This window comes from Canis lupus, chromosome 9 (assembly GCF_011100685.1).
Source record: "Canis lupus familiaris isolate Mischka breed German Shepherd chromosome 9, alternate assembly UU_Cfam_GSD_1.0, whole genome shotgun sequence".
NCBI lineage: Eukaryota > Metazoa > Chordata > Mammalia > Carnivora > Canidae > Canis > Canis lupus.
Window position 1 is genome coordinate 30,383,571 of NC_049230.1, and position 27,684 is coordinate 30,411,254.

The 27,684-nt window shown below is 40.2% G+C and overlaps 1 protein-coding gene across 3 annotated transcripts; it reads right to left on the reverse strand.

The window, feature by feature from the left end:
- Window positions 1–1,149: 1,149 nt before the first annotated feature.
- MMD (monocyte to macrophage differentiation associated) lies at window positions 1,150–27,684 on the reverse strand. Of its 3 annotated transcripts, XM_038547798.1 has the most exons (8): window positions 27,429–27,684; window positions 19,351–19,432; window positions 15,497–15,657; window positions 12,504–12,578; window positions 10,665–10,766; window positions 8,715–8,784; window positions 7,662–7,704; window positions 2,939–3,044 (listed from the first exon to the last, which is right to left on the reverse strand). In XM_038547798.1, the coding sequence occupies exons 1-7, from the start codon at window positions 27,452–27,454 to the stop codon at window positions 7,663–7,665; spliced, it is 558 nt and encodes a 185-aa protein (XP_038403726.1). In that variant the 5' UTR covers window positions 27,455–27,684; the 3' UTR covers window positions 2,939–3,044; window position 7,662. The 3 variants fall into 3 exon arrangements, with proteins under 3 accessions (XP_038403724.1, XP_038403725.1, XP_038403726.1); XM_038547796.1 differs by lacking the exon at window positions 7,662–7,704 and having other exon boundaries at window positions 1,150–3,044; XM_038547797.1 differs by lacking the exons at window positions 7,662–7,704; window positions 12,504–12,578 and having other exon boundaries at window positions 1,150–3,044.

Sequence of the window (27,684 nt, forward strand, 5' to 3'; positions counted from 1 at the left end):
CAGAAGTGACAGCTCTGGCTGACTGCTTGGATCTGAGGGTGACACAAATCACCCTCAGGATGGATGGGAGACTCTGGCCATGGCTTGAATTAAGATATGGGACTTCAGAGAGATGGGCTTGGTGGTGGGGAAGGAAGGAAAGCTGATGAACTCAGTGTGGGACAGGCTGAGTGAAATGTGCCGAGGGGCATCTGGGCAGTTGATGAGAGAGGTCTGATCTTTAGAAAGTAGTTTTAGGCTAAAGATACTGATCAGGAAGGTGAGAGCACAGGAGTGGGAGGAAGCTCTAGAAATAGTTACCCTGGTAGACTAGAGGACAGAATTATAGGGAATAATAATGCTTCAAGAGTCTTTAAAATTAGGTTTGATCAGGATGCCTCAGTAGCTCAGCGGTTGAACTTCTGCCTTCGGCTCAGGTCATGATCCCGGGGTCCTGGGATCAAGTCCTGCATCAGGCTCCCTGCATGGAGCTTGCTTCTCCCTCTGCCTGTGTCTCTGCCTTCTGTGTCTCTCAAGAATAAGTACAATCTTAAAAAAAAAAAAAAAAAAAAATAGGTTTGATGGAGGGTTGCCTGAGGGTTTACTGAGGTTCATTCATGCTGGATGAATTTTCAAGTTTCTTGATTGGTTTGTTTTGCTGACTTTGAAAATGCAGTCATGTGTGTGATGACATGCATTCTCATCCCAGCTCCCTGACTCTGGAGAAAGGAGTCCAACCTTTTTGACTCTGCTTTTTGCAACGTAGAAAAGGGGAGAATGATGTTGAACATTCACAGGTTTTGTTTGCAATATGATGTGTGTCTGGTTGCTAATATACAAGTGTGTAACTTCAGCTCTATAGTATATTCTATAAACTAAACCAAAAGGGCTTCTCTTGGTAAAGATATATTATTTATAAAATTTACGATCTTTAGGCCCCAACTAGCATATTTTAAACTGAAAACATGTGATTCAATGTCTGAATTGGCTCTGGCATTTCAATTATTAAAAAGTGGACTAGAAAGTTCTAGATGACAGGCAGCATTTGTGTTGACTGACTTTTCAAAAAAAAAAAAGGCTAGTATACAAATTAAAATGCTAGATGAGCTCAAGCTCTCAAAAATGCATTATCATCTTCACAGTCATCTAATTTAGAGACAATGGAACAAATCCAAGTAACAATTTTATTCTAGTCTATAGCACAATTTTTTACATACATTTTAGTGGTTTCAACAGTGTTACTTTTGAGCAGACTTTAAATGAATCCACAAAAGTTAATATATTAAAAACAAAATATACACAAAACAACAGGCATCAGGATGTTCAGAATCATGCAGATAGGGATGGTCTGGTTGGTGTTATCACCGGGCACCTTGCCTATGTAAGAATTTATCAGCAAATACCAGTTCTGTTCTTCATTCCCATTGTAATTCACTTAAATCAGAGCATTCTAAATATGCACGCCCAAAATAAACCCTCTTTTAAAGCCATATAGTACAACATTTCAATGAATAAGCCTAAATGTGTCATTAAACCAACTATTCCACTGATCAAACCCAATTCTAGCAAGCAGTCAATATGAGCACAGATCTAAAGGCAAGGTTATCTCATTTATTAAAACACCAATAGGAGATTAATAAACAAAGCAACTAATGTTAATCTTAATATAAGACACTGAAGGAAAACCAAAAATAATATATTAAATACCACTCGACTGAGCCAGGATATAACCCATGAACTACAGATGCATGAGTTTCTACCTGTCAAACAATGCTTTAAATATTCTTCTACGGAAAAGAAAAAAGTATATCAGGAGATACAGAGGAAAGATAGGAATGTGAATTTGTGCATCTAATTCCACAACTGAAAATGAGTATCAAACTGATAATATTAAGCTAAGTGACAATGACTTAACTGACGGGCACCAAACAGGCAATACCACTATTTACTGTAATTCATAATACTCTTCAGGAATCTTCAGTGGATGACCACTCTAATAATACCATCATAATATAGTTGTGAATACTCATCCACTGTAGAAAGAGACCCTGAAGAAAACATGGCAAAGGCATAGAGAAAAAGTTGAATCTTTTGAAAAAGTTAATGATATCAAAATACTTTTCCATCACTGGTAAACCAAACTAGGTCAAGTATATGCCCCAAAGCAGCATGGAATTCAGAGTCAGAGGTTGGCAGAAAAGTTTGGAAAACCGCAGTTTTTAAAAATTGGCAATCCCCCTATGCTTAATAAAACTATCAGAAGAGGTATAATGTTTGTTCATTTGTGGAATGTTGACAGCTTGCTGCAAAAATTCACATGAATGAGGAACCGCAGATGCGCTTCAATGAAATATTCTTTAAAAATTTACAAAAAATGAAAATTTCTATTTAAAAAATAACCATGTTATGCCAAGATGAAACATGGTAAAAGTAGTGTAAGTTCTGTCCATGATTCTTCACACAGCTTATGGGAAAGTGATAGAAACAATTTTCTCTTAAAAAGGAATCTTTGTTATTGCACTGACTTTTACAACCTGACCTAGTAATTTAGAAAAATCATGTAGGAAAATCTGTAAAATTAAAATACAAAATTCTGTTTGTAAACATCGGCTGGCCAAGTCTATCCGGAGTCCTTCATGATAGTGGAATGGAATGAATAATTAATTCACTACCTTATTTATCTGCTGTGAGGCGGAGAATTCTAGAACACAGCTTTTAGACTTTCACAGTAATTATATTCAAAAGATAGAAAGTCAGTGCAGTTGTCTTTTTTTTTTTTTTCCTCTGTGCAATTTTCAGCTCTTACCCTACTTCCAAGTGCCATAATTGAAATAATACTGGTTTTGAGACCTAGTACAGATTGGTCATAAATGTCGCATAAAGTCTGTAGGACTTCGATAAAGGTATTTCCAAATGGCATAATAATGCACCGCAGCTGCCGTGGCCACAAACAGGTGCCAGATGGCATGGGCAAATGGAATGATGCCATCACTCTTGAAGAACACAACTCCCAGGCAATAAATTATGCCCCCACAGGCAAGTTCATGAAGTCCATCAGTGTTATTCTGTCAACAGAGGAAAAAAAGAAAGAGGTTTTGATGTTACTCTTGAAGTGACAAACTGAAGAGATCACTGCAATTCCCCAAAGCTAGACAATGAAGGAGCTTCCCAGACAGAATCCTGATCTGTAAACAGGAACTAAACCTGAGTCTCTCATGCACCCACCTGGAGTACCCTTGGGGGCTGTCTTGATTGGGGCAGGCAGTCGGGCCCCCCTTGTAAAAAGCAGCACACTCCGCTCACCTACAGCATGCTGAAGCGGACTCTAATCCATCCAGATACGGGAGTTCATTTTAAGCAAGTATAATCTTTGACTTTCCACCTTCTTTAAGAGCTTCCTTCCCTACCAAGGCACATCCACACTGCCACATTTATAATGGACATCTCGGCCCAGGTTCGCACTTCCCCCATCCTCTTCAAACTCTGTTCTACCCTGAGACTTCCCCTGCTTATGTGAGCCTACGGCTTCCGTATGGCTGACATGGGCAAATTACAGCTACAAGTGGCCTCGGAGATCAGACAGCAGGGAAGGATAACATACTTCCTGACCTTCTAGATGTTGCCGGGCCATTTTGTCTATGAGCCCAAGTGTTTTTTAGCTCAGCAGGAAGTTAACAGTCATGTGTGCTTTATAACACAAAAAGGAGAATTTTTAGGCTGCTTGAAGACTTGGCCCATCTTCAAAATTAAACTAAGTTGTATGAATGAGGGGAAGAGAACAGAGGCGGGGCTCAGGAGGCTGATGAACAAGTCAGTCCCCTGGATTCCTGATGACTAGGAATAGAAAGGTCTCAAGTTCTGCAGGGTGGTGAAAACCAAGCCAGATTTTGGCAAGGCCTTGGAAGGGGATGGGTTGTGTGGGTGTCCCAGAGGCCTGGGCAAGCCTGTGAGCCCTGGAGCCTTGGACTGCAGCCAGGTCCAGCTGGGAGCATGGGAAAGCTCTAACACAGCCATCAACCTGAATGGGTCGCATGCACCTAGACAGCAGCAGCAACGGACAATCATGAGCTAAGAGCCAGGCTGAGGATCTAGGGCCACAGGTAAGGATCAGTCCTTTCAAAGTTCACTAAGACCCCATGGTTTTTGTACGAGCAAAAGATGGGGAAGGAGCCAACCCACATCGACTGACAACAGGTTTCTCATTAACCTTTGAAAAATGAAAGTGTCAGCCAGATCGGTTTTTATCAAAAACAAACAAACAAAACCCCCCAAAACAACCCCCTCCCAAAATACCACACATTTATTATTTCCTAAAGATTACAAAGCAACTGATATCCGTTAATTATACAAAATTCTATGTGTATGTGCATTAGGGGTATTTTTCTAGAAGGTATTCATCAGATTCCCAAAGGGGAATGTAATTCCCAAAGAGTAAAAAGTTACTCGTCTTATATAACACAACCTCATTTTAGAGATGAAGAGAATGGAACCAGAGGAATGAAGTAACCTGAACAAAGCCACAAAGCTGGGCACAGCCCAAAAGATACCACTCTTTTTTTTCTCTCTGCTAAAACAATAAGCAAGAGACCAAGCCAAGTATAGAGGATGGTTCTGACATATATTCTGGTAACAGTTCCTCAAACACCACATTTAACTTACCAACTTTCAGAGAACCAGAATGTAGTTAATCCTAAAACAAAACCTGTTTTCTTCATTACCTATGTCATTGCGCTATTACTTTATCCCAGGCACTCTTTGAAGTGTTTCCATATATTTACTCATTTAATCTTCACAACCCTATATCAGGTACTATTAGTATCCTATCTTTACAGAGGAGAAAACTAAAACAGAGAGATTACATAATTTGCTCAAGGCTATGTAGTGCTTAAGTGTCAGAATCAGGATGTGAACCAAGGTGGTCTGGTTTCCTGAACTTACATTCTTTTGTTGGGGAGGAATGGGGGGAAATGGGTAATTTTTTTTTAAATTGATAATTAATTTACAGAGTGCAATGCATAAATATTAAGTGAACATCATGGGCTTTGACAAATGCATACACCTATCTAACCCATACCTCAGTCAAGACAGGCAACTAGCCCAACACCCTCTCCCAATCCTGGACAATCTCTTCCAGGCAACCACTGCTCTTACTTCTGCTATTACCACAGACTACGTCTATCTGTTTTAGAGCTTCACATATGGAATTATACTGTACGCCTATTTTTGTGTCTGGCTTCTTTTTTTGTACAATTATCACATTTCTGAGATTCCTGCACATGCTTATCTATATCAATCATTCTGTTTTATTATTATTTAGCATTCCCTTGATTTATTTAATTTGTTTATCAGTTCTTTCCATCCAGGCCTTATGGAGTCTTTTTGTAGATGTTTTCATTTCTGTTCGGTAGAACCTGTTAAGTCATAAATTTATGTTTAATTTTACGATACATGGCTAAACCATTTTCCAAAATAGTTATACCATATTACATTACCCCCAATGATGAGTTGGAGTTCCAGTTATTTCACATCTTTGCCAGAATTTGGTGTTGTCAGTCTCCAGGGTATATTCTGGTAGCACATTGAGGTTTTAATTTTCATTTTATTTTAATTTCACTTTAATTTTAATTTTCTGATGATTAATGATGTTGAGCACTTTTTCAAGGGCCTATTGGATGCTCATGTAACTTTCTCTGTGAAGTGTCTGTTCAAGTGTTTCACCCATTTTTATAGGATTGATTCTTAATCACTCATTTGGATTATTTTACATATTCCATATACATATCCTTTGCCAGATACATACAGAGAAAGCAAATATTTTCTTCCAGTCTGTAGGTGTCTATGCATTTTCAAGTTTATTGATCTTTTCTTCTGCAGTATCCAATCTGTTGTTAACCCCTCCAATAAATGTTTTTCTTAATACACTGTTTTCAAATCTAGAATTTCTACTCACTTCCTTTTTTGTAGTTCCATTTCTTTTCTAAGGCTCATTTGTTTACTCATTATGTTTTCAAGTCCCTGTATGCTAATTTCAACATGTCTGTCATCTTTGGATCTATTTCTATTGACTTGCTTTTTCCTTAGGTGCATGGTGTCACATTTTCTTGCTTCTTGCTTATCTAGTAATATTTGGATAAACGGATGCCAAACTGTTAATATATAGATTTTGCTGTCTTCCCTTCAGTAATGTTGAGTTTTGTTCTGGCAGTTTATGTACAGAGGATCAATTTTATCCTTTTCAGGTTGTTTTTGGCCTTTGTTACAATAGTTCCAGGACAGTCCTTACTCTAGAGCTGGAATAGTTCTTCTCCTAAGGTGTAGAGGTCAACTTGCTAGGTTCAGTTGAACACCTGTGTTGTTCAGCATGGTCTCTCCACTGTGGCTGGCTGGACTCTGATCAACCTTTCAGCACCAGGCACTTATGGACTCTCATTATCTCACAACTCTCCAAAAGCCACTCTTGGCCAGGGCATGCAGAGTCTTGCCCTGCACAGGTTCAGCTTTGTATCTGGGCAAGGACTCAGGGAAATCCCTTTGTACATTTTTGGAGATACTTCTCTGTGAAGCTCCCTCTTCTCCAGGATCCTACCCCAAAACTGCAGCAGGCTCAGTAGCTAAAATACTGATTTCTGTTTTCTCTACCCTGACTACTGCTCTCTGGTTCCACTTTTTTTGGTTGCAGTTTGGAAAGTGTCCCCAGGGAGAAAATTGGGGCAAATTTGAAGCTCATCTTTCTATTCAAGGAACACAGCCTTGTGTCTGTGGTCCAATGCCAAGAAACAATTGCTTCAAATATTTTTGCCAGGTTTTTTTTTTTTTTTTAATCATTCTTTATAGCAGAAGAGTAAGTCTGATAGTCCAATATTCTGACCAGAACCAAAGCTTTGAGTGTCCAGTCATACCGTTTGTTAGTTCAGATGGCTTAGGAGGTTCTTTTTGATCTGGTCTCTATCTCCCTCTCCAGCTTTATCACAAGACTTGTGCTATCTGCAAAATTATCCACCTTGTGCAGAGGCACACTCAAACAGGTACACACACACTCATATTCCAAACAATGAACTATTTTCAGTACTTCAAAGGTGCTGGTGCTTTCCCCCTCCCCAGGGCTTCCTTGATGCCAGATTCTTTCCTATCCAATTTGCATCATCCCTACTATCTCTAGGCTTTTTTCTCTTTCTGAATCAGCTTGAGGATCATTTCCTTTGGTGCTTGGGTCATGTGCTCCCATAGCAGCCTATGCTTTTCCCAATCAAAGACATTATAAAACTTTATGATACCTTTTCATTTATATGAATTTTAGGTTCCTGCTCAGTAGGAATTTCTATGGGGGGAAATATGAGGATTATCCTGTTTGACTATCATAAACGTTAGTCACCGACTATTGTACAACTTGTGAAAATGCCAAGATTTAGGCTAGTAAAAATACTGGATAAACCAGCTTCTATGATACCCCGAAGGAATTTATTTGATGTTCTACTCTAATGATTAGTAACCTACATGTACAGACCCTGCTTTATGTTGCTTTGGGTGTCCTGATTTGCCCTCTAACAATATGGCCTTCAAGGCAGATTTTCTCGTTTCCATCATTCACCTCCTCCCCTTCACTATTCCTTGTTGCCTTTACCAACTAAACTATATTTATTTTTGGTGCTAGGTAATTACAAAAGCTATCATAAAGCTCTTACCTTAAAGAAACATATTTTGTGACATTCTCATAAGATATATTCTCTGAAAAAAAAAAAAAAAAGCAAACCTCTATAGCTCCTAAGTCTTTTACAGGTGTTTTTGTGACCATGGTAGGGGCTATATACATTCTTATAATGTGCCTATGAGCTCAGGAGTGAAATTATAGGTACAATTCTTCTGACCTTTGTAGACTGAGAAAAGAATCCAAACTAGATACATTATGAATTCCTTAATTAACACAGTGGCTAATGCCAAAAAATGTAGAGCATAAGACACTGGAGCTAATGGCACTACATAAACTAATGGTACAGTAACCAGCTGGATGGGATCACAAGGCTATAACGATATGCTTTATTTTCAAACTGAGTGATAGATACACATGGATTTCTCAACAGCAATTCAATTTGAAAGGGAGTTCAAAATATATACACTGACCACCTACTACAGGTAATGTTATACTTCCACCCACGAAAGTCCTTAAAATTTTCAAGTAAAATTAGAAAAAACAAAAAAAAAAGTCACTTTCCTGAGAAAGAGAAATAATACAACTTAAAAGCAAGTAAGTGAAAGAAAAGTAAGAGTGAAGACTTTTGGGAAATACTAAATAAAATATTGACACAACCGACATCTTGTGGTCCTTTTAAGATTTAGGAAGTCAGTAATTTATAGTTTTTTCATTATAAGACATCCAAAAAATTACCCTCCTCCATGGATTTATGGTTGAGACACCCAACAATTCAGGCAGAAATATCTATCTGCAGATGACTGCATGCCTCTTTGGGAGAAGGATAGGGAAGGGGTGGGGTGAACAGAATGGTTGTCCAAAAGAAACACATACAGAAGATTATTATATGGAAAGAAACATACTTCAGTATATAACTTCCCCAAACTACAACCAGTAGCTCCTATAGATTTCAGGGACTTTGTTGTTATATACTTTTTCTTTGGAGTCTCCAGTTAATAATAGACACATCATAACTTCAGAAAGAAGAGTCCCACCAATTCAGAAAGAAATAAGGTGAAATACTTAAAATTATGAAGCCATTTCTTACCATTGACGTCACCACCAAAGCTGGAGAAAACCCCATTGTGAGATAGAAAAAGAGTTCAACCACCTTATACCTGCAGGATAGAAAGGCAGCTAATTTTATCTTCCTGTAATACTTAGATCATTTCCATACCAGCTTCCCTCCTCCTTTAAGAGAAAAATGCAAATTCTTAAACTATTCCAATGAACATATTTTCCCAGTAGGAGACCTTTGGGCTTCTAATTAAAATACTACAGTTGAGTCACAATGAACTAGTATTTCTTACAGGATTGAAATGGCATCAAATGCCACATGCGATTTGGAAAATGTTTGCTACCAAAAGTGTTATTATTGCATCCAATCCACCATGCATTTCCCCCTCCCAATCCCAGAGTATTTGCCTTCATCATCACTCCAATCCACAGCTACAAGAAGTTGAAATTATGAAGAAGGACAGAGATGTCGTGTGGGGCCGGGTTTATCAGTGGCAAAGGGATGGAAGCCCTAAGGAATAAAGGGCATTTAATTTTGTCTCTATTTTGCATCTGCACAAACTCTGACTTGTAAGGCTCATTGCATTAGGCTACAGAATGTCTGAAAATGCTAAGAAACACACTGTATTAAAATTCAACTTACGTTTCTGCCTAATCAAAGTAAGCTCTAAGTTCCTTGGAGGCAGTGGCCAAGTTTCATTTATATTTGGATTTGTAAGGCCTAGCACAGCACCTGACATGATTTAGGTACTCCCTAATATCTGCCCAACCAAATAACCAAGGGCCAATCACATCTCATTCTCCATGTTTTATACTCAGAGTCTACCAGGAAATAACCTTATCATGGAACTGGGAAGAATGGATTTGTGGGTTTGGTATAAAAGGAGGCCTGAAATAGGAGAAAAAATATCTATTTCACCTTACTTTCTATTTTATTTAAGGATGTAAGTTAGGGTCAAGTTTGAGCCCAAGAAGCAAACTGTTCCCTTGGATTTATATACATACTACATAACACTACTCAGAATTGTTAATTGTGGTCAAAGATGCATTTAAGTGACTTTCAAAGTCAGAAGTTAGTGAAAACTGCCATTTTGTTCTGAAAAGAAGAAACAACTGAATACTTTATGATAAACACAAATTATGTTTGTATATGAAAGCTATTCTGCCAATAGCAATAGATAAGCTTATAAACTGCATTCAAGGACAATGATTTCATGCTTGTGAATTTCTCAAGTTCAGGTATGTGAAATAATGAAAAGAGCCATGGAGTAGAAACTAGGACACTTGGGTCCTACTTCTAGATGAATTGCTAATTTGATGCACATCCTAAATGGCTTCATTTTTTTTTAAGCATGTAGCTGGAATAGATGACTTTGAAGGTCTCCTCTAGGGCTGTGATGCTAAATTTCAATAAGCTTTCCTTTTTATATTGCTTAACACTTATGACTATGGACTATAAATAACAGGTTAAAAAATGTGCCCTATGGTTAGAATATTAAGAGTTTGGATGCTCTTCCAAATATTCCCTTCCTCAGAGAATCCTAGTTTGGAAGTCTTTTGGGTATGAACCCAAAAGGGAGGTGAGTGTTGTTCTGGTGCTTATCTATTAACTTCAATCTTCACTGAAAGCTTGAGAAGCAGTTATTTTTCTCATGTGATAAGTAAAAATCACAGAGGATAAGGCTAGTTTGCTGATAAGGTCAAGTCTCCTATGGATGTGAAGTAACATCCAACTAAAATAGTAGTCCATCTTGTCCCTCAAATGCATCCTATCACACATGTGCCATTCAGTTCTTCCCAAAGCAATTATCTACCAATAATGAATACCAAATGGTTTCGAAGATTTGTTAAAAGCAGTATATATTGTTTATGTATTTCTACTATTCTGAAGTACAAATATAAAAAGCAAATTATGTTGTAATGTAGATAAAATTTAGGCAGTTAATTTTAAAACTATCAAATGTAGATTATTTTCTCTTACTTTTCATGGTAGAGAAATACATAAATGGTTCCTCCAGCTGCCATGAGCCAGATAAACCAGCGCATATGAGATGCCAGGGGTCCAAGTTCACGGAGATTTAACCTAAAAAATGTAAACATGACAACAAAGAACAGAAGTGATAAATGAAGGGAATTCATAGGACCTGTGTTTTCCTCTAGGCTTGAAAACTGGGCAAGTGCTGGCATAAAACCAGGATGAAAAGGCATTCAACAGGTCATGGAGGTATTTAGGCAATTTCGGTAAAATTAATAATTCAAAGATAAAATTGTTAGTTGACCTTTAAGACTTAGAATTAGTTCCAACGTGGTTTAAAAATAGAACCAGCTAAAAGGAGATATGCAGAAGTGAGTCCCACCACACCTGTGATGCCCGACTTTCCTTATTAGGCAGACTGCTGTCAAATCAGCTTAATTCTGATAATATATTTGGGAGCAGATTGCTTACAAAGCTTAATAAGAACCCTGAACAGAATCCTCAACCAGGATCACCTACCCACAGCAGATACCTAATACATGGACCAAGTATCTCCATTACCATCTCTCTGCCAAGGCGGAACATGAGAAGAATTAACTCAACATATGTTATGAAAGACATTTTGTCAGAATTTAACTGTGGGCTCTTGTAAAGCCTGAATTTTAACATGCTGCAAATTCATTTGTATTCATTTCATATTAAGAATAGCTATGAGAAAAAAATCAAGTGTTATTCTGATTGACTATGACTACAAAATTATTATTTCCAAACAGAAAAGGCACCACCTGCCTATTGAAAACTACATGGGAAAAGGTTGCTTACTATAATATTTGATTCTTTAGCTTTTAAAAATTTTATTTCCTTATTTTAAGTTGTGGAATACTTCCCCAAATCCTGTAAGTGTTCTTGCTCCAATATGATGCAGAACTATAATACAGTGACAATTAGGGAGAGAACACACTTTTTACTCTAATAGATAATTAAGTTTCTTTGTAATGATGGATGCTACGTAAGTCAGAATGTAGAAGCCTGCTGTTTCTAGTGACTATAGCAAAGTGAATTTCTGAGTGTTTAAAACTGAACCATGTCTTGATAGAAGGAATCTAAAGTTCCTTTAATTGTAGGTTTCCAGGAAACAAAAGATTCTATCTTATGTATACCAAAAGGGCAGAAAGACTAAAAAATTGAGCAGAATGCGAGGTATTTTATTGTTTTTAGTACTTCATTTTTATTTAAGTAATCTCTATGCCCAACGCAGGGCTCAAACTCACAACCCCTGAATCAAGCTGCAGCCTCCACCTACTGAGCCAGAATACTAAGTGTTTTAAATAGCTAATTAATTAGTTATCTTACTCATACAGCTAATGAAATGAGAAGTGCACTCCATATATAGTAGCTACTGTGCTGTGAACTGAAGACAAATGGGATAAATTTTGAAAGTGAGCTTGTTTGCCTCATACATATTTATAGCATTTCCACTTAAATGATTAGATCTCCAAGTATTCTGAGCAGCAGCAGAAGTATATAGAAAGAACGTGGAAGGCTAAGGTGACATATTTCGAAAGTGAGCGTGCTACCTAGCACACAGTTCCTAGCACTTCCTCTTGAACAATCCAGTGCCAGATATATATTCTGAACAGCAGTGACATTTTTTCCTTAAAATCTACAATCTGACCCAAGTTTTTTTTTTTAAAAAAAGCATCTATGCGTGTGTGTGGGAGGGAGTGCGGTAGGGGCACTACCCTACACATACACACGGGGCAGGGACATGAGGAAGTTAGGGAAGGAAGACAGACATTCTATCCCAAAAACACTACCTTAAAAAATAGAAAGACAGGATCTTACCATGGAGCATAAGAAGCAGCAATGAAGAAATAAATAACCATTCTATCACACATGTGAAAACAATGCTCCACTGTCCTAGTGGGGGGAAAAACAAGTTAGGCAAAGTTTTTAGAAAATTTTCAGACTCGCAGCATGGGTTATCATTCCACTATGCTGTAATTTCCACTCCTGTTCTAGTTTCTTGTGGCAGTTATAACTTGGCTCTCAAAGTCCCACAGCTATTTTTAATGATATAAAGCTACAAGTAAAAGCTTTATATTAATTTTAAGCTTGCACATACAAAAGTCACCATGTATGAGATACAGGGGGCAGGACCCCACAGTAATCAGCTCTGAATTTATTCTGGTTAAAATAAATAAAATCTGTCTGTGCTGCTGTTTTACATTTCTTTTAGATCTGATGTAACAGAAAAATGAAATTCCTTGAGGGCAGACCATCTCTCAACACCTATCATAGTGCAGGGCATGAAGGAGTTCATGTCTTTCTAGAACATCTTCAAAGCAGCTCTCATTTCAAATATCTTAGTGTACACAAGAAGTTATAATAAAGGAAATTCAAAAATTAATTTAGGAATAGCAGTAACAAAACAAAACCAAAAAGGGCACATTTGCTGCAAATGGGTAGCCACCTGGATTTCTAAGTGAGCTCTTCCTTCCAAAACAGAAAATTCAGGAAGTGTACAAAGATCTGGCTCACTGAGGTCTAGCCAACCAGTGGATTATAGAGAGAATCTGCCCTTTACTAAGGTGATTTAAAAGTATGAATGCACTGCATCGTCTTGAATCCATTCTCAGTGTCCAAGGGGTGATACCTGTAACTTGGGTGAGTGCTGGCCTTAGATTTTGCCTCACTACACACACGGTGTTGACCAAAGCAAGTTGAGGATGTTTTAGTCATGGCTATTGTTAGTCATATGTTAGTAAAGGGGAAATAATTTAGGTCTTGGATCTAAAAAAGCAAACACTAGATTAATGCTTCTCAAGCTTGACTGCCTATCACAATCATCTGGGAAGCTTATAAAATATAGTCATAAACTCTAGTCCAGAAGATTGTAATTTTTAAAATGGCTAGAACATGGGATAGGGGATGGAGGGATGAAGAGAATCTTTTATTATTATTATTTTTTAAACTCTTTGGATGATTGTGATTCCTAATCATGTCTAGGGCCTTTCTAATTCTGCTTTCTAGACTGCTATGCACTTGTTACAGCAGGTAAAGTCAGACCTGTAATTTTATTCAAGATTCATCCCAGCTTCTCTGACCCTCACTTATATCACAGGGTAAATAGAAACGACAACATTTCTATCATAGGAGTATGTGTGAGGAGTATGTGTGATCACCTAGACCATGTGTTCATTAGGACAGCATCTAGCACATAATAGGTACTCAATAAAGGTCCATTCTTTTGCTTCTAAATAAGCCTAGATTTGGATACATAAAAAATTTAGGGCAGAGCAAAAATTCACACTTATAACTCTAGCAGTGCTAATTCAAGGTTCAAGAAAGCCTGGTTTCTATTACACTTTCTTCTCCAGAGCCTGGGAGGGAGGCCCTAAATAGTGAAGTAGGTATCTACAACTCTTTATTGATTCAGAAATCTAGATATCAAAGCCAAGTCAGCCAAGGCAACCACAAGCGTTGGATTGTGCGAGGAAGATAATGAAATACCCTGGCCTCTGGTCCCTGTGACATTGTGTGCTAGGGAGACAGAGACTTTTGAGGCTCTCTTGTGAGCATGCCCCAGCAAGCCCTTGTGATCCAATGCTGTGGTTTTATTTTAGGTCCAAGAAGCTGTCACCCTATAGGCAAAGCTGGCAGGCTGGGAACTGTAAGCAATACTGAGAGGGGTATGGGAGTCAGAAGTCTGGGACAATCAGACTCAGCTGGTATTACTGACCGGAGCAAGGCAAGCCACTTCTGAGACTCAGATTCCTCAGGTGAAAAATAAGGGGTTTGGATTAGATGACCCCTAAGGATCCTTCTCACTCTGACACTATGACTCTACATATAAGGAGACCAGTAATCACCTCACGAATCCCAAACCCTATTCTTAGATAAAGCATGTCTTTTTAATAATAGATTGTTTGAATAGTTTGAGATGTTTTTGGACATTCTGTAAAACCAAAAGCTATATTCTAGTATTTTAAAACACTCTTAAGTCTGCTCTGAATCCTCCTTTTACAAAACAAAATTTTGCACTTTCAGGTTGTACAGAATCCATTCCACAAGCAACTAAATGGTGTGCTTCTCGCTTTGGATTCTCCCAAATTAATCCTTCACTCAGAGGAGGAATGCATTCATGTCCTTCTTATTAGGAGGCTAGCAGGCCTGGTGTGCCTTGCAAAGCACTTGACAGCTAATAGTAGCAAAACATGTGAATTCTGTTTGAGTAAGATACACAGGACCTAATTCTGAAAGCTGAACTTTGCAAAACAATAAACCCAAACTGTAGCCAACCTCCTTACATTACAAGCCCTGGTTATTTGTAATTTTCAAATCATTTTGGCATGCACTGTCTCATTCACCCATCGCAAAACCCTGGGAGTCGGGCATCATTATTGTCATTTTAGTGATGAAGAGATGGCAGCTCTGTGGGGTCAGGTAACTGACAGAGCTAAGTGGCAGGGCTGGGCGCACTCCGAGGTCAGTGTACTTAGTCACTACCCCACAGCTGCTGTGCTCTTATGGTGTCCTTGGTGAGCTGACAACCTTAAAGGACAAGTCTCAGGATTTTACATTCTAAGTCCCGGGGAAGCAGTGCAATTTTGTTGGTGGCTTATGAGTAATGCCTGCTTTCTTAGATACATATGGGGGTTCTCAAAGTCTGTCCAATCCATAGGAATCTTCCTGGATAACAGCACAGCATTATAATCCACAAGGTAAGAAAAGGTCTATCCACTCCGTAGCTCTGACCTGATTGAAACATGCTGGTATGGGAGGCTAGCCTGGGTCAGCTATTCTGATCTGGCAAATGGGCAGGCCACAAATGGTACCTTAAGTGGCTCTTCTTCCACGACACAATGTGAAATACTGTGGAAACGATGAAGAGGGCGCAGAGGCCCATCCCGTAAATCCATGCGGTGATCTTTTCCCAGCAATCGTCTGACAGCCGATGCAAGAGGGCACTGCCCACGATGGCTGGAACAATGAGGAACTGAGGGAAAGGCAAAGAAAAGTAAATATCCTAGGTTTTACTATATTGAGAACTTTGTTAAAAATACATAGGTTTCAGGGCTCCTGGCTGGCTCAGTCAGTTAAGTGTCTGCCTTTGGTCGTGATCCCAGAGTCCTGGGATCCAGCCCTGCATCCAGCTCAAAGCTCAGTGGGAAGCCTGCTTCTCCCTTTCCCTCTGCCTGCCACTCCCCCTGCTTGTGCTCGCGCTCTCTCTGTCAAGTAATAAAATCTTTTTAAAAATTACATAGGATTCCCAGGGACAATTTTAGAAAGATCATTTTAAACACTTGCCTCTCCTGGGTAATCCTAACAAGAGCCAGATGGGCTGGTTGGTGGCTGCCCTGGGCACAGCAAATGCTGTTTAGGGCCCAGGAACAGTGCCCACCAATCAGTACACAAATAAGCAGGTAAAGGAGGCAACATTACTCAACTGTTGCAAGGCAGTTGTTTTTTATCCTAATTTCATTACACAAGAATATATTTCATCCTATTCTCTAATGTGATTTAGAGTAGGCATTTTGGGACCTCTGGGTGGCTCAGCGGTGAGCGTCTACCTTCGGCCAAGGCATGATCTTGGAGTCCCAGGATTGAGTTCCGTATCGGGCTCCCTGCAGGGAGCCTGCTTCTCCCTCTGCCTATGTCTCTGCCTCTCTCTCTGTGTCTCTCATGAATAAATAAATAAAATCTTAAAAAAATAAAGTAAATACATAAAAATAAAGTAGGCACTTAAAATATTCAAATGCCAAGCATGTATCCAGATTTCTCAGGGAGGGCATACTTTTAAATGTTCTTTCCTATTTCCCCCATGATCTACTGAAATCTCAACATTTCAGCAAAGGGTTAAGTGAATGAATCGAGGTCATAAGTATTAAAATGTACACCACATACACAAAATCAACTGTGCAATCATAGGTCCTGATTTTTAGTTTGGATCTGTACATTCCACCAACCTGGGAACTACTGCAAAGTGAAAGCATTAGGGGGTTATTTCATTTTTAATAGCACCTTTCAAGTAAGCAAGACTAATCCATTCATACCTATTCAAGTAATTTTAAGAGAGAATCTTACAGAGAATTTTGTTTTCTGTGCCAAAGTTTATAGTCATATGAACACAAATTTCAGTGTCTATCATATGAGTAGGAGTATGATTAGTTTTTTTTGAAGACTTCATCTTTTTAGTTTTTGGTTTCCTGTAAAATTGTCCATTTATAATAATGGACATCCTCAGGAAAAATAAACTTTTATTAGATATTAGAATAAGCATACCTGGCAAAGAATGCAAACTTGAGCAATCTTTTTGTCCCCAACACCTACGTCTGCCCTCTTGCAACAAAATATCACATCCTCTAGATAAGATCAGCATTGAATTTTCAAATGCTGAAGTTTTCATTGGCCCAGATGGTATGAGAAAATTAAAGACAGTAGTTTTTCTTAAGACAGAACTTTATGTATTTTGAGATTATGTCCTTTCTACTTTCTCATGTTAAAGTATCCTCTCTCTTTAATGAAATGAGGACAATGGAAGTTTGTTTTGTCTGTTGTAGAAATGTTATTGCTCTATGAAAGTCAAAACTCAGAGATACGGTTTAGTAAATTTAGTAAGATGATATTTTCTGTCCTAAAAAATTAACATGGAGGTTTTGTCAGTTTTTCCTTAACTTTGTTTTATACTAGTATTCCTTAACTTACAGCATACCCAAAAGACATAAGGGATCATTCAGATCCTTCTCCAGCAAAAATATTCCTAAAGGTGAACTGTACATCTCAACAGTCAAACCATATTATATTTTAAGTGCTCAATATAATGCTAATTAACAAACACTTTATTGATTACTTTTATTGGTCAGTGGTATGGAAACTATTATGGTACACTGTACCTGTAACTTTCATCAGTGCTTTGCTGATAAATAGAAAAAATAATGGATGTATATTGGAACAATAAGAAAAAGAAGTCTTTTTTTATTATATATCATACATATTACATATTACATATTATATATTATATATATTGAATAAATTATTATTCAAACTTTTACATTCCTCATACACATACAAATACAAAACTTTTCCTTATGGGCCTGTGGATAATTATCTTTGGAAATAATTTTACTTTTAGCTGTTAAATTCATCAAACATTTGGTCAAGAATAAAAAAAGATGGGTATCCTGACAGGTATAGAAGATAAATTAGACCAATGCATTCTTTAGTCCAAGTTGGTACTCTAAACATTTTGATCTTCTGGTCAAAGCTCACTTCACATAACTGTGTCACTAAGGCAAAGACAGGAGTAGATCAAGTCTAAAGAATTCCAGCAAATCCTTCTTGTCCCCAGAATCTAAGCTATGGGTCCAGGGAGATTGTACATTAGAGAGGTTACTCCAAATTTCATTACTGTAGCTCTTTTACAGAATTCAGGGCAGGCTAGTCAGGTATTAATTTTTCCTCTTTGGCAAGATTCCAGGATATTAATTATTTAAATAAAGGTCTTTTTAGTCCTTAAGGCAAAAGGACATCCGGTGATAAATTGGGACGATGTTTCAGTATTAATAAGTATTATCTGAATTCTACTACTATAATATATAAAAGATTCTTCATAAAATTTGATTTAGCTAAGGAATGACCAGTGGCATGGATCTATTAGATTATAAAGGAATCTACTAGAAACCAGTTTATTTGGGGTTTGCCTGGCATCACTGTTTCTTTACAGAAAACCTTATGATTATTCTTTGGGGAAGAAGATTAAAGACATGAAAAGGCACGACTAGAATCCAAGCAAATTTTATTCTAATGACATATGTACACAAACTATGTGTTGTACTAACACTATCTAAAATAATTACATGAACTTGTTCTAAACACTCTTCATGAAAGGATTAGATTGGCCTCCTTTTTTTCTTATCTTCATACTATATAGCAGCTACCTCCTTTCCTTCAAAAAGTCTCACTAAATGCAACTTTCAAAGAGAATAATGAAACCATAGATAAAGGGAAATTTATAATGACACGACAATGTCAGTAACACATTAACAGGAAAACTAAGAAAATATATTCATAAACACCACACACAAAGAGAAGAAATGCACCAAAGCATTAATCAATCTCTGGGCAGTTTATTTTTTTTTTATACATTCTTCAGTATTTTCTAAGTTTCTTAAAATGAGCATGTTTTGCTTTTATTAGGAAGAAAAAAGTTCACTAAGAATTTAGGGATCGAATCAGCTTTTTCTTCAACAATGTGGAGTAACATCTGCTCTGAAAAGTGGATGCTGTGGAAGTTGAGACTGTACGGCTACCTGTTTCAAGGGATCACTTAGTAAGAAAAAGAATCTTTTTCAACAAATCTGTGCATCTTCCTTGCCACATGAACACAGCTGACTGTCTTGAAAAGGTGATTCTCTTCATTCCAGAGCCAGTAGTCCTCCTAAGTAGTTTTCATTGGTTTTCCTAGAACTAAGGTAATTCACTATTTTTATTATTTTAAAGAAGATATTGTCAGTGCAAATCAGTTTAGGATGGACAGAACTGGAGTAGGTCAGAGCACTCATGCTGTGGTAGGTGAGGTCCCAGAGATAGATAGGTATATCCAGCTATGGGCGGAGGGTCTTAGAGATAATTGCCCCTCCTCCCACCAGAGTCCTCTGGGAAGGATGCAAAGGGCAGAATGTGTACTCACTGCATGTGTGTAACAGTTAGCAGCATGTTCGTAACAGGTTGGTTTGTAGCGGCCATTGGCTGGGGCCCGGTGGTTCATGAACCTGGACAAACAAAAAGACATCACGTGAAATAAGCTCTAAGTGTATAAAGAACAATGGGGAAGGCTGCCAGTATCGTTTGGTCTATTCTAATTGAAGAGGCACTGCTGGAAATACCTAGTTACAGGAATAAGACCAAAGCCACTAAACAGGTGTAAACTGAGCCAACAGCCATGATCTGAAAGCAAATGCCCTAGTTTATTGGATTAAGTATTCTTTCAGTTTGCTCAAAAGAAAAACCTCTACCGACCAAAAACAAACAGAAATCAATCATATCTACCCCCCTTCAACTTATAACCCCCCATGCTAAAACCAAAACCAAAACCAAACCAAACCAAACCAAACCAAACCAAAACAAACAATTTAAAAAAAGGCATAACCAAATCTTAAATCCTAGGTAAAGAAGGCAAGGGAATTTTTCTAAACTTTACAAATGCCAGTAACTGCCATTCAAAGGAAAGGGATACAATGCAAGGTTTCAATTTTCTCTCTCGAAATGTATAAAGCTTTTATAAATCTTTACACCCTATGTTTCACGATCAGCAGGCCCATACAACTAGTTTCCCTATATCATATTACCTGTTCCAGCACCAGACAGCTTAAATAAATGATGCCCGGCTGCCTCTAAGTCACCTAAACTGGAGGTATGTTTTTACCTGAATTCTCCCAGAGTTAAAAACAGTTTGCTTTCAAATCCAAATATATTAACTAGTACCTAATATTCTGGCTATAAAATTCATACATACACACAAATGTATGTATAGATCTAAATATCAAAATCTGTTACACATATAGACACATACCCACATTCCATAATTCCCTTTGGGCCCACTTTGTGGAAATAGCATGAATAGGTGAAAACCGTGACTATCATGGGACCTGAAGATATGAACAGCATCCTTCCACTTCAGTGTGTAGATGCGGATCCTCTAAAACCCAACCCACACTCGTGCCATGTTTCATGAAGGATGCTGGCTTAGTCTGTTTGTTCTCTGGAAAGGCAGATGTAAATTCAGGAAGATAAAAAAGCAGCTGCCCAAAAGAAGCAGATGCAGAGAAACAAAGAGAGGTAGAAGAGATCCAACAGCACTCAGGTCTCAGAGGCCCTGCTGCATTCCTGTGCTTGGAGCCTGCAAGACATCAACAGGCTTTGAGCTATTATAAATTATCCTTTTGCATGAGCTAGTTTAAGATGGGGAAAAGGGGAGAGTCACCTGATGCTACTGAGTTCTGACTAGTTATATCTTATTTAATTACCATGATGAAAAATGGTACCAGGCTGAACCAAATGGCAGAACCAGGTCTGAAGCACATGGTCAAGCCATCCTAAACAGTGCCTGGCTTAGGAACAAAAGACTAGCATTTTCTCCCTGAATTAAAAGGGCCTGTTTGTTAGGGGTGCTTGGGTGGTTAAGTGTCCGTCTTCGGCTCAGATCATGATCCCAGGGTCCTGGGATGGAGCCCTACATCGGGCTCCCTGCTCAATGGGGAGCTGGTTTCTCCCTCTCCCTCTGCCTCTTCCTTCTGCTCCTGCTTTCTCTAATAAGTAAATCTTTAAAAAACAAAAATAAAATAAATAAATCTTTTTTAAAAAAATAAAAGGGCTTGTTATCCTTAGAACAAATAAATAAGAAAGTGGCAGTTCCTGTTAACCTAATACACAGAGTTCAGGTGGAAAATCCATTGCGGAATGAATCTGGGACAATGAAGATATTTCTCTTGGACCACCAATGGGTTAGTTATCTAACTAGTGTGCAGAATATACGGTATTGAATGAAATTTGTCAGATGGTTTGAAAACTGATTAAGAGAAGCATACAGTTAAAAGCTCCATAATTTATCCAAGCTATTCTTGCACATAGATAAAATAAGCCTTTTCTCCCCTGCTAATCCTTTAAGTAATTTTACTAATTTCCTAAGGGACAAGAGTGTTGCTACATAGCTCTTATTAGTAAAAAGGAAAATAATTGCACTCTTGAGAAGAATGCTTCAAAGGCATCCCAAGCATTCAAGGATGTACCTCATCATTACCCCCAGACATAACAACAGAGCTATAAGTAGCATACCCTATTAGGAATTTTTAAAGGGTAAAGAGCAAGGCTCCAAGATGGTAGAGACTAGATTATATTGAGAGTGTTCTGTTTAGGGCACAGTAAGTAGGGTTTGTCTACCCACCACCAGGCTGAAGACTAAAATAGCAATTTATATCTCTGGCAGCCCAATCTAAAAATAGTCAAGCCATTACACAGCAACAGGGATAGACTTTCACATTTTCTCCTAAAAGCAAAGAAGCTGGGTGGCCATGTTTGTGACAGCTTAGTCCCTGCCCACCTGGAATCACTCAGGATAAAAATAAACTCATAAGTTATAGAGAAAAATATCCCACCCATGTGACTAAAGGTAGTCCCTTATGGCCAGAGCCAGATTCATGGAATAAGGCAAGAGAAGAGCAAGTCTGCAAGGAGCCTATCACCGTCTGGAGCTCACTGAAAACCACCCCACAATGGGTTCTGCTGAGAAATTTACAATGCAATTTCCCCATTTCTCTCATCTGCCAGGGTACAATCAAGCCTCCAACAGAGCCTCCTGAAGGAATCATTCCTAAAAGCTAAATGGAAAAGCAGAAGTAAAATGCAAATTAACTCCCACTCACTGAACCTATTCTATTCTCTTCCCCAAAAAAGAATGAAAAAGGTTCTCAAGTGTTATAGAAAACAGCACCCATTTATGGAAACCGCCTCTACCTAAGGCTGAGTAACCCTAAGGGTTATCCAGTTATCTGATGCTAGAAGAGGGTATCCACTAATATTTTTACAGGGTTTTAAATCTAAAAAGATTTAGTCCTGGGTATGGGAAACACACTTTTAAAAAGCTATTATTTAATTTTTGAGGGAGGGAGGGACAGCGGGAGAGGGAGACTCTTAAGCAGGCTCCATGCACAGCACTGAGCCAGAAGCCAGAAGCAGAGCTCAATCTCAGAACCATGAGTTCATGACGGAGCCAAAACCAAGAAACTGATGCTTAACGGAGATGCCCAGGCACCCCTAATAAAACTATTTTTAGTCAGGTTGGTTTTCTCCTCTCCTAGCTCTGTCTTTCAACACTCTCTCTTGCTTCCCCCTTACCCAGCATTCTTAAGCCTCCAATCCCCCATGACAAAATTTCAAAACCTTGAGAGAAAGAACAGAGGGATGCCTGGGTGGCTCAGTGGTTGAGCGTCTGCCTTTGGCTCAGGGCATGTTCCTGGAATGCCGGGATCGAGTCCCACATCAGGCTCCATGTGAGGAGCCTGCTTCTCTCTCTGCCTATATCTCTGCCCCCCGCCCTCTGTCTCTCATGAATAAATAATAAAATAAAATAAAATAAAATAAAATAATATATATATATATAAAAAGGAAAGAACAGATAGCCCAAAGCAGTGTGCCTTCTGAATGTAGATCTGTGACCGACCAGCAGATCTGTGAGGCCCAAGGTCAAATCCCAGAAGTTGTCCTTGATTCCTATGTATTCCCCTTTTCCAAATACAAGTATTGTCAATACTACTTCCCAATATATTCCAGATCAGCCTACCTCTCTACAGTTCCACAGACCCTACCTTACCCATCAAGACATTTACATTTCCAGTCTATACAAACATGAATCTCTTAACCAGTCTCCTTGCTTGTCCCCATATAGACTCTTTTCTTGATTCAGCAGTCACAATAGTCTATGAAAACCAGATCACAGCACACATCCCAACTTTGGCTTAAAACCTGCCTTTGGCTTCCCCAAGTGGCCCACAAGCTGGGCCCACTGCTTCTGCAACCTCAGGAAGCCACCTTCCTCTCACTCTCTACCCTCCAGCTACACCACATCCTTTCTGCTCCTCAAACCACCAACGTCTTATCTGGCTTAGGGCATTTGTGTTTGCTGTTTATTTTTGCCTAGAACATTCTTCTCCAGAAGGTTCAACTCTCCTTACCTGTCAAGCTCAGCTTAAATATCACTCCCTCAAAGCCTTTCCTGACCATCCTACCTAAAGTATCATTTCAGCCTTCCCCAACCTAGCAGAGCCCTTATTACAATTAGTAAAAATTGGTTTTTTTCAACTTGAGCATTTTTTTTTTCATCTTTCCCCACTGTAATGTGAATTCCATAGCCTTTTTGTCTGCCATTTCATTTCCAATCCCAAGCACAATACCCAACTTCTTGCTGGAACTTAGTAAGTAAATGCTGAATGAATGAATGAATGAATGAATGAATGAAAGAAAGAAAGAGAAGAAAGAAAGAAGAAAAAAAGAAAGAAAAGAAAGAAAGAAAAAGACAAAACAAAAGATAGAAAAAAAAAAGAACCATAGAACGAAAAGAAGAAAAGAAAAGAAGAAGAACCTCCATCCTCCCTCCCTCCCCCCCCTCCCTCCTCAACCGAAGAAAAAAAGAAAGAAAGAAAGGAAGGAAGGAAGGTTCTAAAAATAAATAAATAAAAAAGAAAAAAAGAAAAATTCTGCCTGTTGTTAACTATTTTATCTAAGGGAGAGATATCCCATTGCCAGTTATTTTCACTAGGGATCCAATAGGTTCTGTATGTAACAAAGAGAAATAGGCAGTCTTAGGACCAAAAGAACCTTGAGTCTCATGAAAAGAAAATTCTTAAAGGCTAAAACCATGGATATTCCAAGGTTCTTTCAAAAGGACTTGATGGAGCAACATAAGCCAACTCCTACTGGCTTAGTATCTTATTATATTAGCCAGTTTATGAGTGAGCATGGTGTTCTGGAAAAGTGTCCAATGCCAGAGGTGGTGATAGTGGTGGAAGACATTTAACGTAGTAATTAAATAAGGGAGAAAGCATATGTATAAGAAGACTACCCCATGCCTGTAATTCAATGTTTTGAAAACACGTGTTTTTTAAAAAAAGCAACAGGCAGTGCTGGGAGACCCTAACACTTGTGAATAAGGTACTTTATCACATCATCAGTTTAAAGCTAACCAGTGGTCACAAGGCTGGCACTGAGGCAAGGAGCATACTTTTCCTCGGATTTTCAGAGGCCAAGACTGGAGAAATGAGTATGCACCAACAGCACCATACAGAAGCTCTGTGGGTCCTGGGCCTCCGCGCTGTACACATGATATTGTGTGAGCAGGGAGACAGAAAAAGGTGAACTGGCAGTATGGGTGGTGGAGAGAGACAGGAAACTGAATTGAAACCGATCTGCCCTTTCTTAGCCATGTGACTGTGGCAAGTTCCCTTTTATTCTCCAACCCTATTTGCTTGTCTATTAAATGGGTATAAAATCTGTCTTCCAGGGTTAGAGTTGAGAATGAGATGAGTAACACACAAATACCCAGTCACTGCCTGGCACAAGTAAGCACTCAATAAATGTAAGCAATTATTCTAATCAGCCAGGGATGCAGTGATAAGAGAAAATGACTCTGGGAGAGAAGGGTGTGGGGAGACGCAGATGTGGAAAGGGTAAAGCAAGAGAAAATACGCTCTGTGTCCCAGTGGCATTTCTCCACATCCTAAACTTTTTGAGAAGCCAAGCATGCTTAAAAGCCCTCCACTTAAGGCAGTGGGCTAAATTTCCTCACAGCCTTCCTCTGCAGAAAAGGCAGAACTCTGGAAATTTATCCAAAGCCACAATGACCACCAAATTTCCATGATGAACAAACCAGAAAGGTGTTCATTTCTTGTCACTTAGGCATAGCCACAAACTATGGCCTAATGAATTGTTTTTGCTGCAATCAGATGCTCTTCAAGGGAGTCCTGATGAATCTATCAGGAGGGGTGGCACATGCATTCAAAGACAGTATGTCCCTCCCTCCAGTTTCTCTGTAATCTATCTACCTATAACTTTTCTGGATGCTCAAAAGATATATAAGGAACATGGCTCTAAGAGATGATGAATAGTACTCCCAGCATTTTAATGTTGTACACCATAAAAATCAGTACTTTTTTTGTTAGTTTGTATTTGCAGGCTTTATGTCCAAGATCAAATTTACTTTGAGAAACGGCTTTCCAATTTTGTCTGTAACAGAAAAATAAGAAATTATGCTATCATTCAATCTCCAAAGAAAATCAGGGTAGGTGTAGGTGCCATCAAGAAAATAAATGTTAAATATCCATTGACAGCGTGCAGTTACTGAGAAAATTACACAACGTCTATGCCACACCAAAATAAAATGCCTCTATTTTTCATTTTTAAATGAATGAAGTAGAGCACAAAATCACATTACTACACTGATAATAAAGACTGGGTAGGTTAGCATCCAGCAAGAGTAGTTCAATCAGCTAAGAAGGTAGGATCTGAAATGAAGGTGTTTTGTTGTGTTTTTTTTTTTTCCCCATTTCTCTTAACGTTGTTTTAATGTTTGTGCAAAGTAAAGTGGAAGGGGGGGCTTTTATTCAAAGGATAGGAAAGAAACACAATCAAATAAAGAAGGGTAATTTCACAGAATATTGCCACTGTTCTCTGAAAACAGGAAGAGCACAGATGTTCAAAGAAGTAAAACCAAATCAAACAAACCACATGCACAGGGCTTTACCAATCATGCCTGAATGCATGTTACTTTCTGCCTTAAAGCCCCTCCAACCTCATTCCTGACTTCATGTTCTAAAGCCAGACATCATGGGTCCTTTTTGCCTATACAGGCACTGATCTGTTCCCACCACGGGAATAGTGCCAGGCATTTAACACCCTGAGTGATGAGCAATATTCAGAAGTTAACCCAAGTCTTCAAACCCATCACTCTTATTCTAATGGCACAGCCCACCTCAACTCTTTCTATGTGCATTTTTGGCTCCTTTACCCTTTGGGACTGAGGGAGGAATGAGAAGAAAGAAGCATAATGGGGTGAGTGGGCATCAAAGGATCAAGGAGTTGGAAAGGGAAAAAAGCGCAGTCTGAAATTCTGAAATACAATGTGTGGAACACTTAACAATACCCTCCTTGGAAGATTTTTCCTGCGTTTCTTGGCTTCCTTCAAATTCCCCATCACTGCACACTAGCGAAGGTCTGGGAATGGGGCCACGGCTGACAGATTCAGACAAAGGATGGAGAGTGAGACACAGGGGCGATGAACTTTCACCCACTTAGAACGAAGAAGCATTAGAAGGGGGGGAAGGAGAAGGCCCAGGGCTCCCTCTGAGAACCATGGGCCAGCCTCCATCCGTTGCTAAATGTCAGAGACCCGAGTCCGGATTAAGGCCACCGCGCCCCCCGGAGCTGGGGTCCCCGTCCCCCCCCCCCACCCCCCGGCCCTCCGGTGAAGGAGCTGCCGGCCAACCTTCCGGTGGCGCCTCCTCGGTTCCTCCTCCTCGTTTCCTACACGGGCGCCTGCCTCAACAGCAGCTCTCGCCACCCGAAGGCTAACCTGCCCCTTCGCAGTGCCCGACACAGCACCGCCCTCGGACGCTAACCCTGCAAGCGAACAGCACTGGCAAGGCCCGGCCCCGGCCCGCAAGGCTGCAGCACGGGAGCCTGCCTCAGTTTCCCCGTGGCTAGGGCCGATCGCAGACAACGCACCAGAACACCCGGCACCCGGGTTGACAAACCCCGCCGCAGGGCGCAGCGGCTGCCCGGCCCCTGTTCGCGCGCCCCCAAAGCAGGGAATGAGGGGTGGAGGCCAGAGCCAGGGCCGGAGGATCCGGGGTCGGCGTCTGCGGCTGGGGTTCCGGTCTGCAGAGAAGGGCGCGAGCCCTGGCGGGATGGGGTCGGGTCGGGCAGGATGCGGTGGGGTGAGCAACGCGATCGCCTGGAAGGAGGGCGGGCTCGGGGCTCGCGGCTCGGGGTCCGGAACCCGGGCCACGCACGAGATCGCGGTCCTCGGAGGAGGGGGATCGCCCAGGGGCCGCACGGTGGGGACCCCCCCCCCCCGGAGCTGCCCCCCCACCCCCCGCAAGGTGCGGGCTCCGCGGGGGATGATGCCTCCAGGTAGGGAGCCCGGACCCGCGCCGGACGAGGCGGGATCTGGGACCCGCTGGCGGCAGCGGCGGGGCAGGGGCGCCATCCCTCTCTCACCGCTGGAATCGGTTCTTGAACCGCATTGATCCTCCGCTCCTTCTCGGGGCCCCGGAGCTCCGTCTGGTCGGCGCCGGCGGCAGGGCGCGCGGCCCGCATCGGCCTGGGCTGCTCCGGAGGCCGCCCGCGTGCCCCGCGGACCGCTTGGCCGGGCAGGGCGGCGTGGGCCGGGCCGGGGGTCGGGGCAGGGCCGGGGCCAGACCGGGCGGCTGGGGGCGGGAGGGAGGCCGCTTAAACGGCCCCGGCGCCTCCCGCC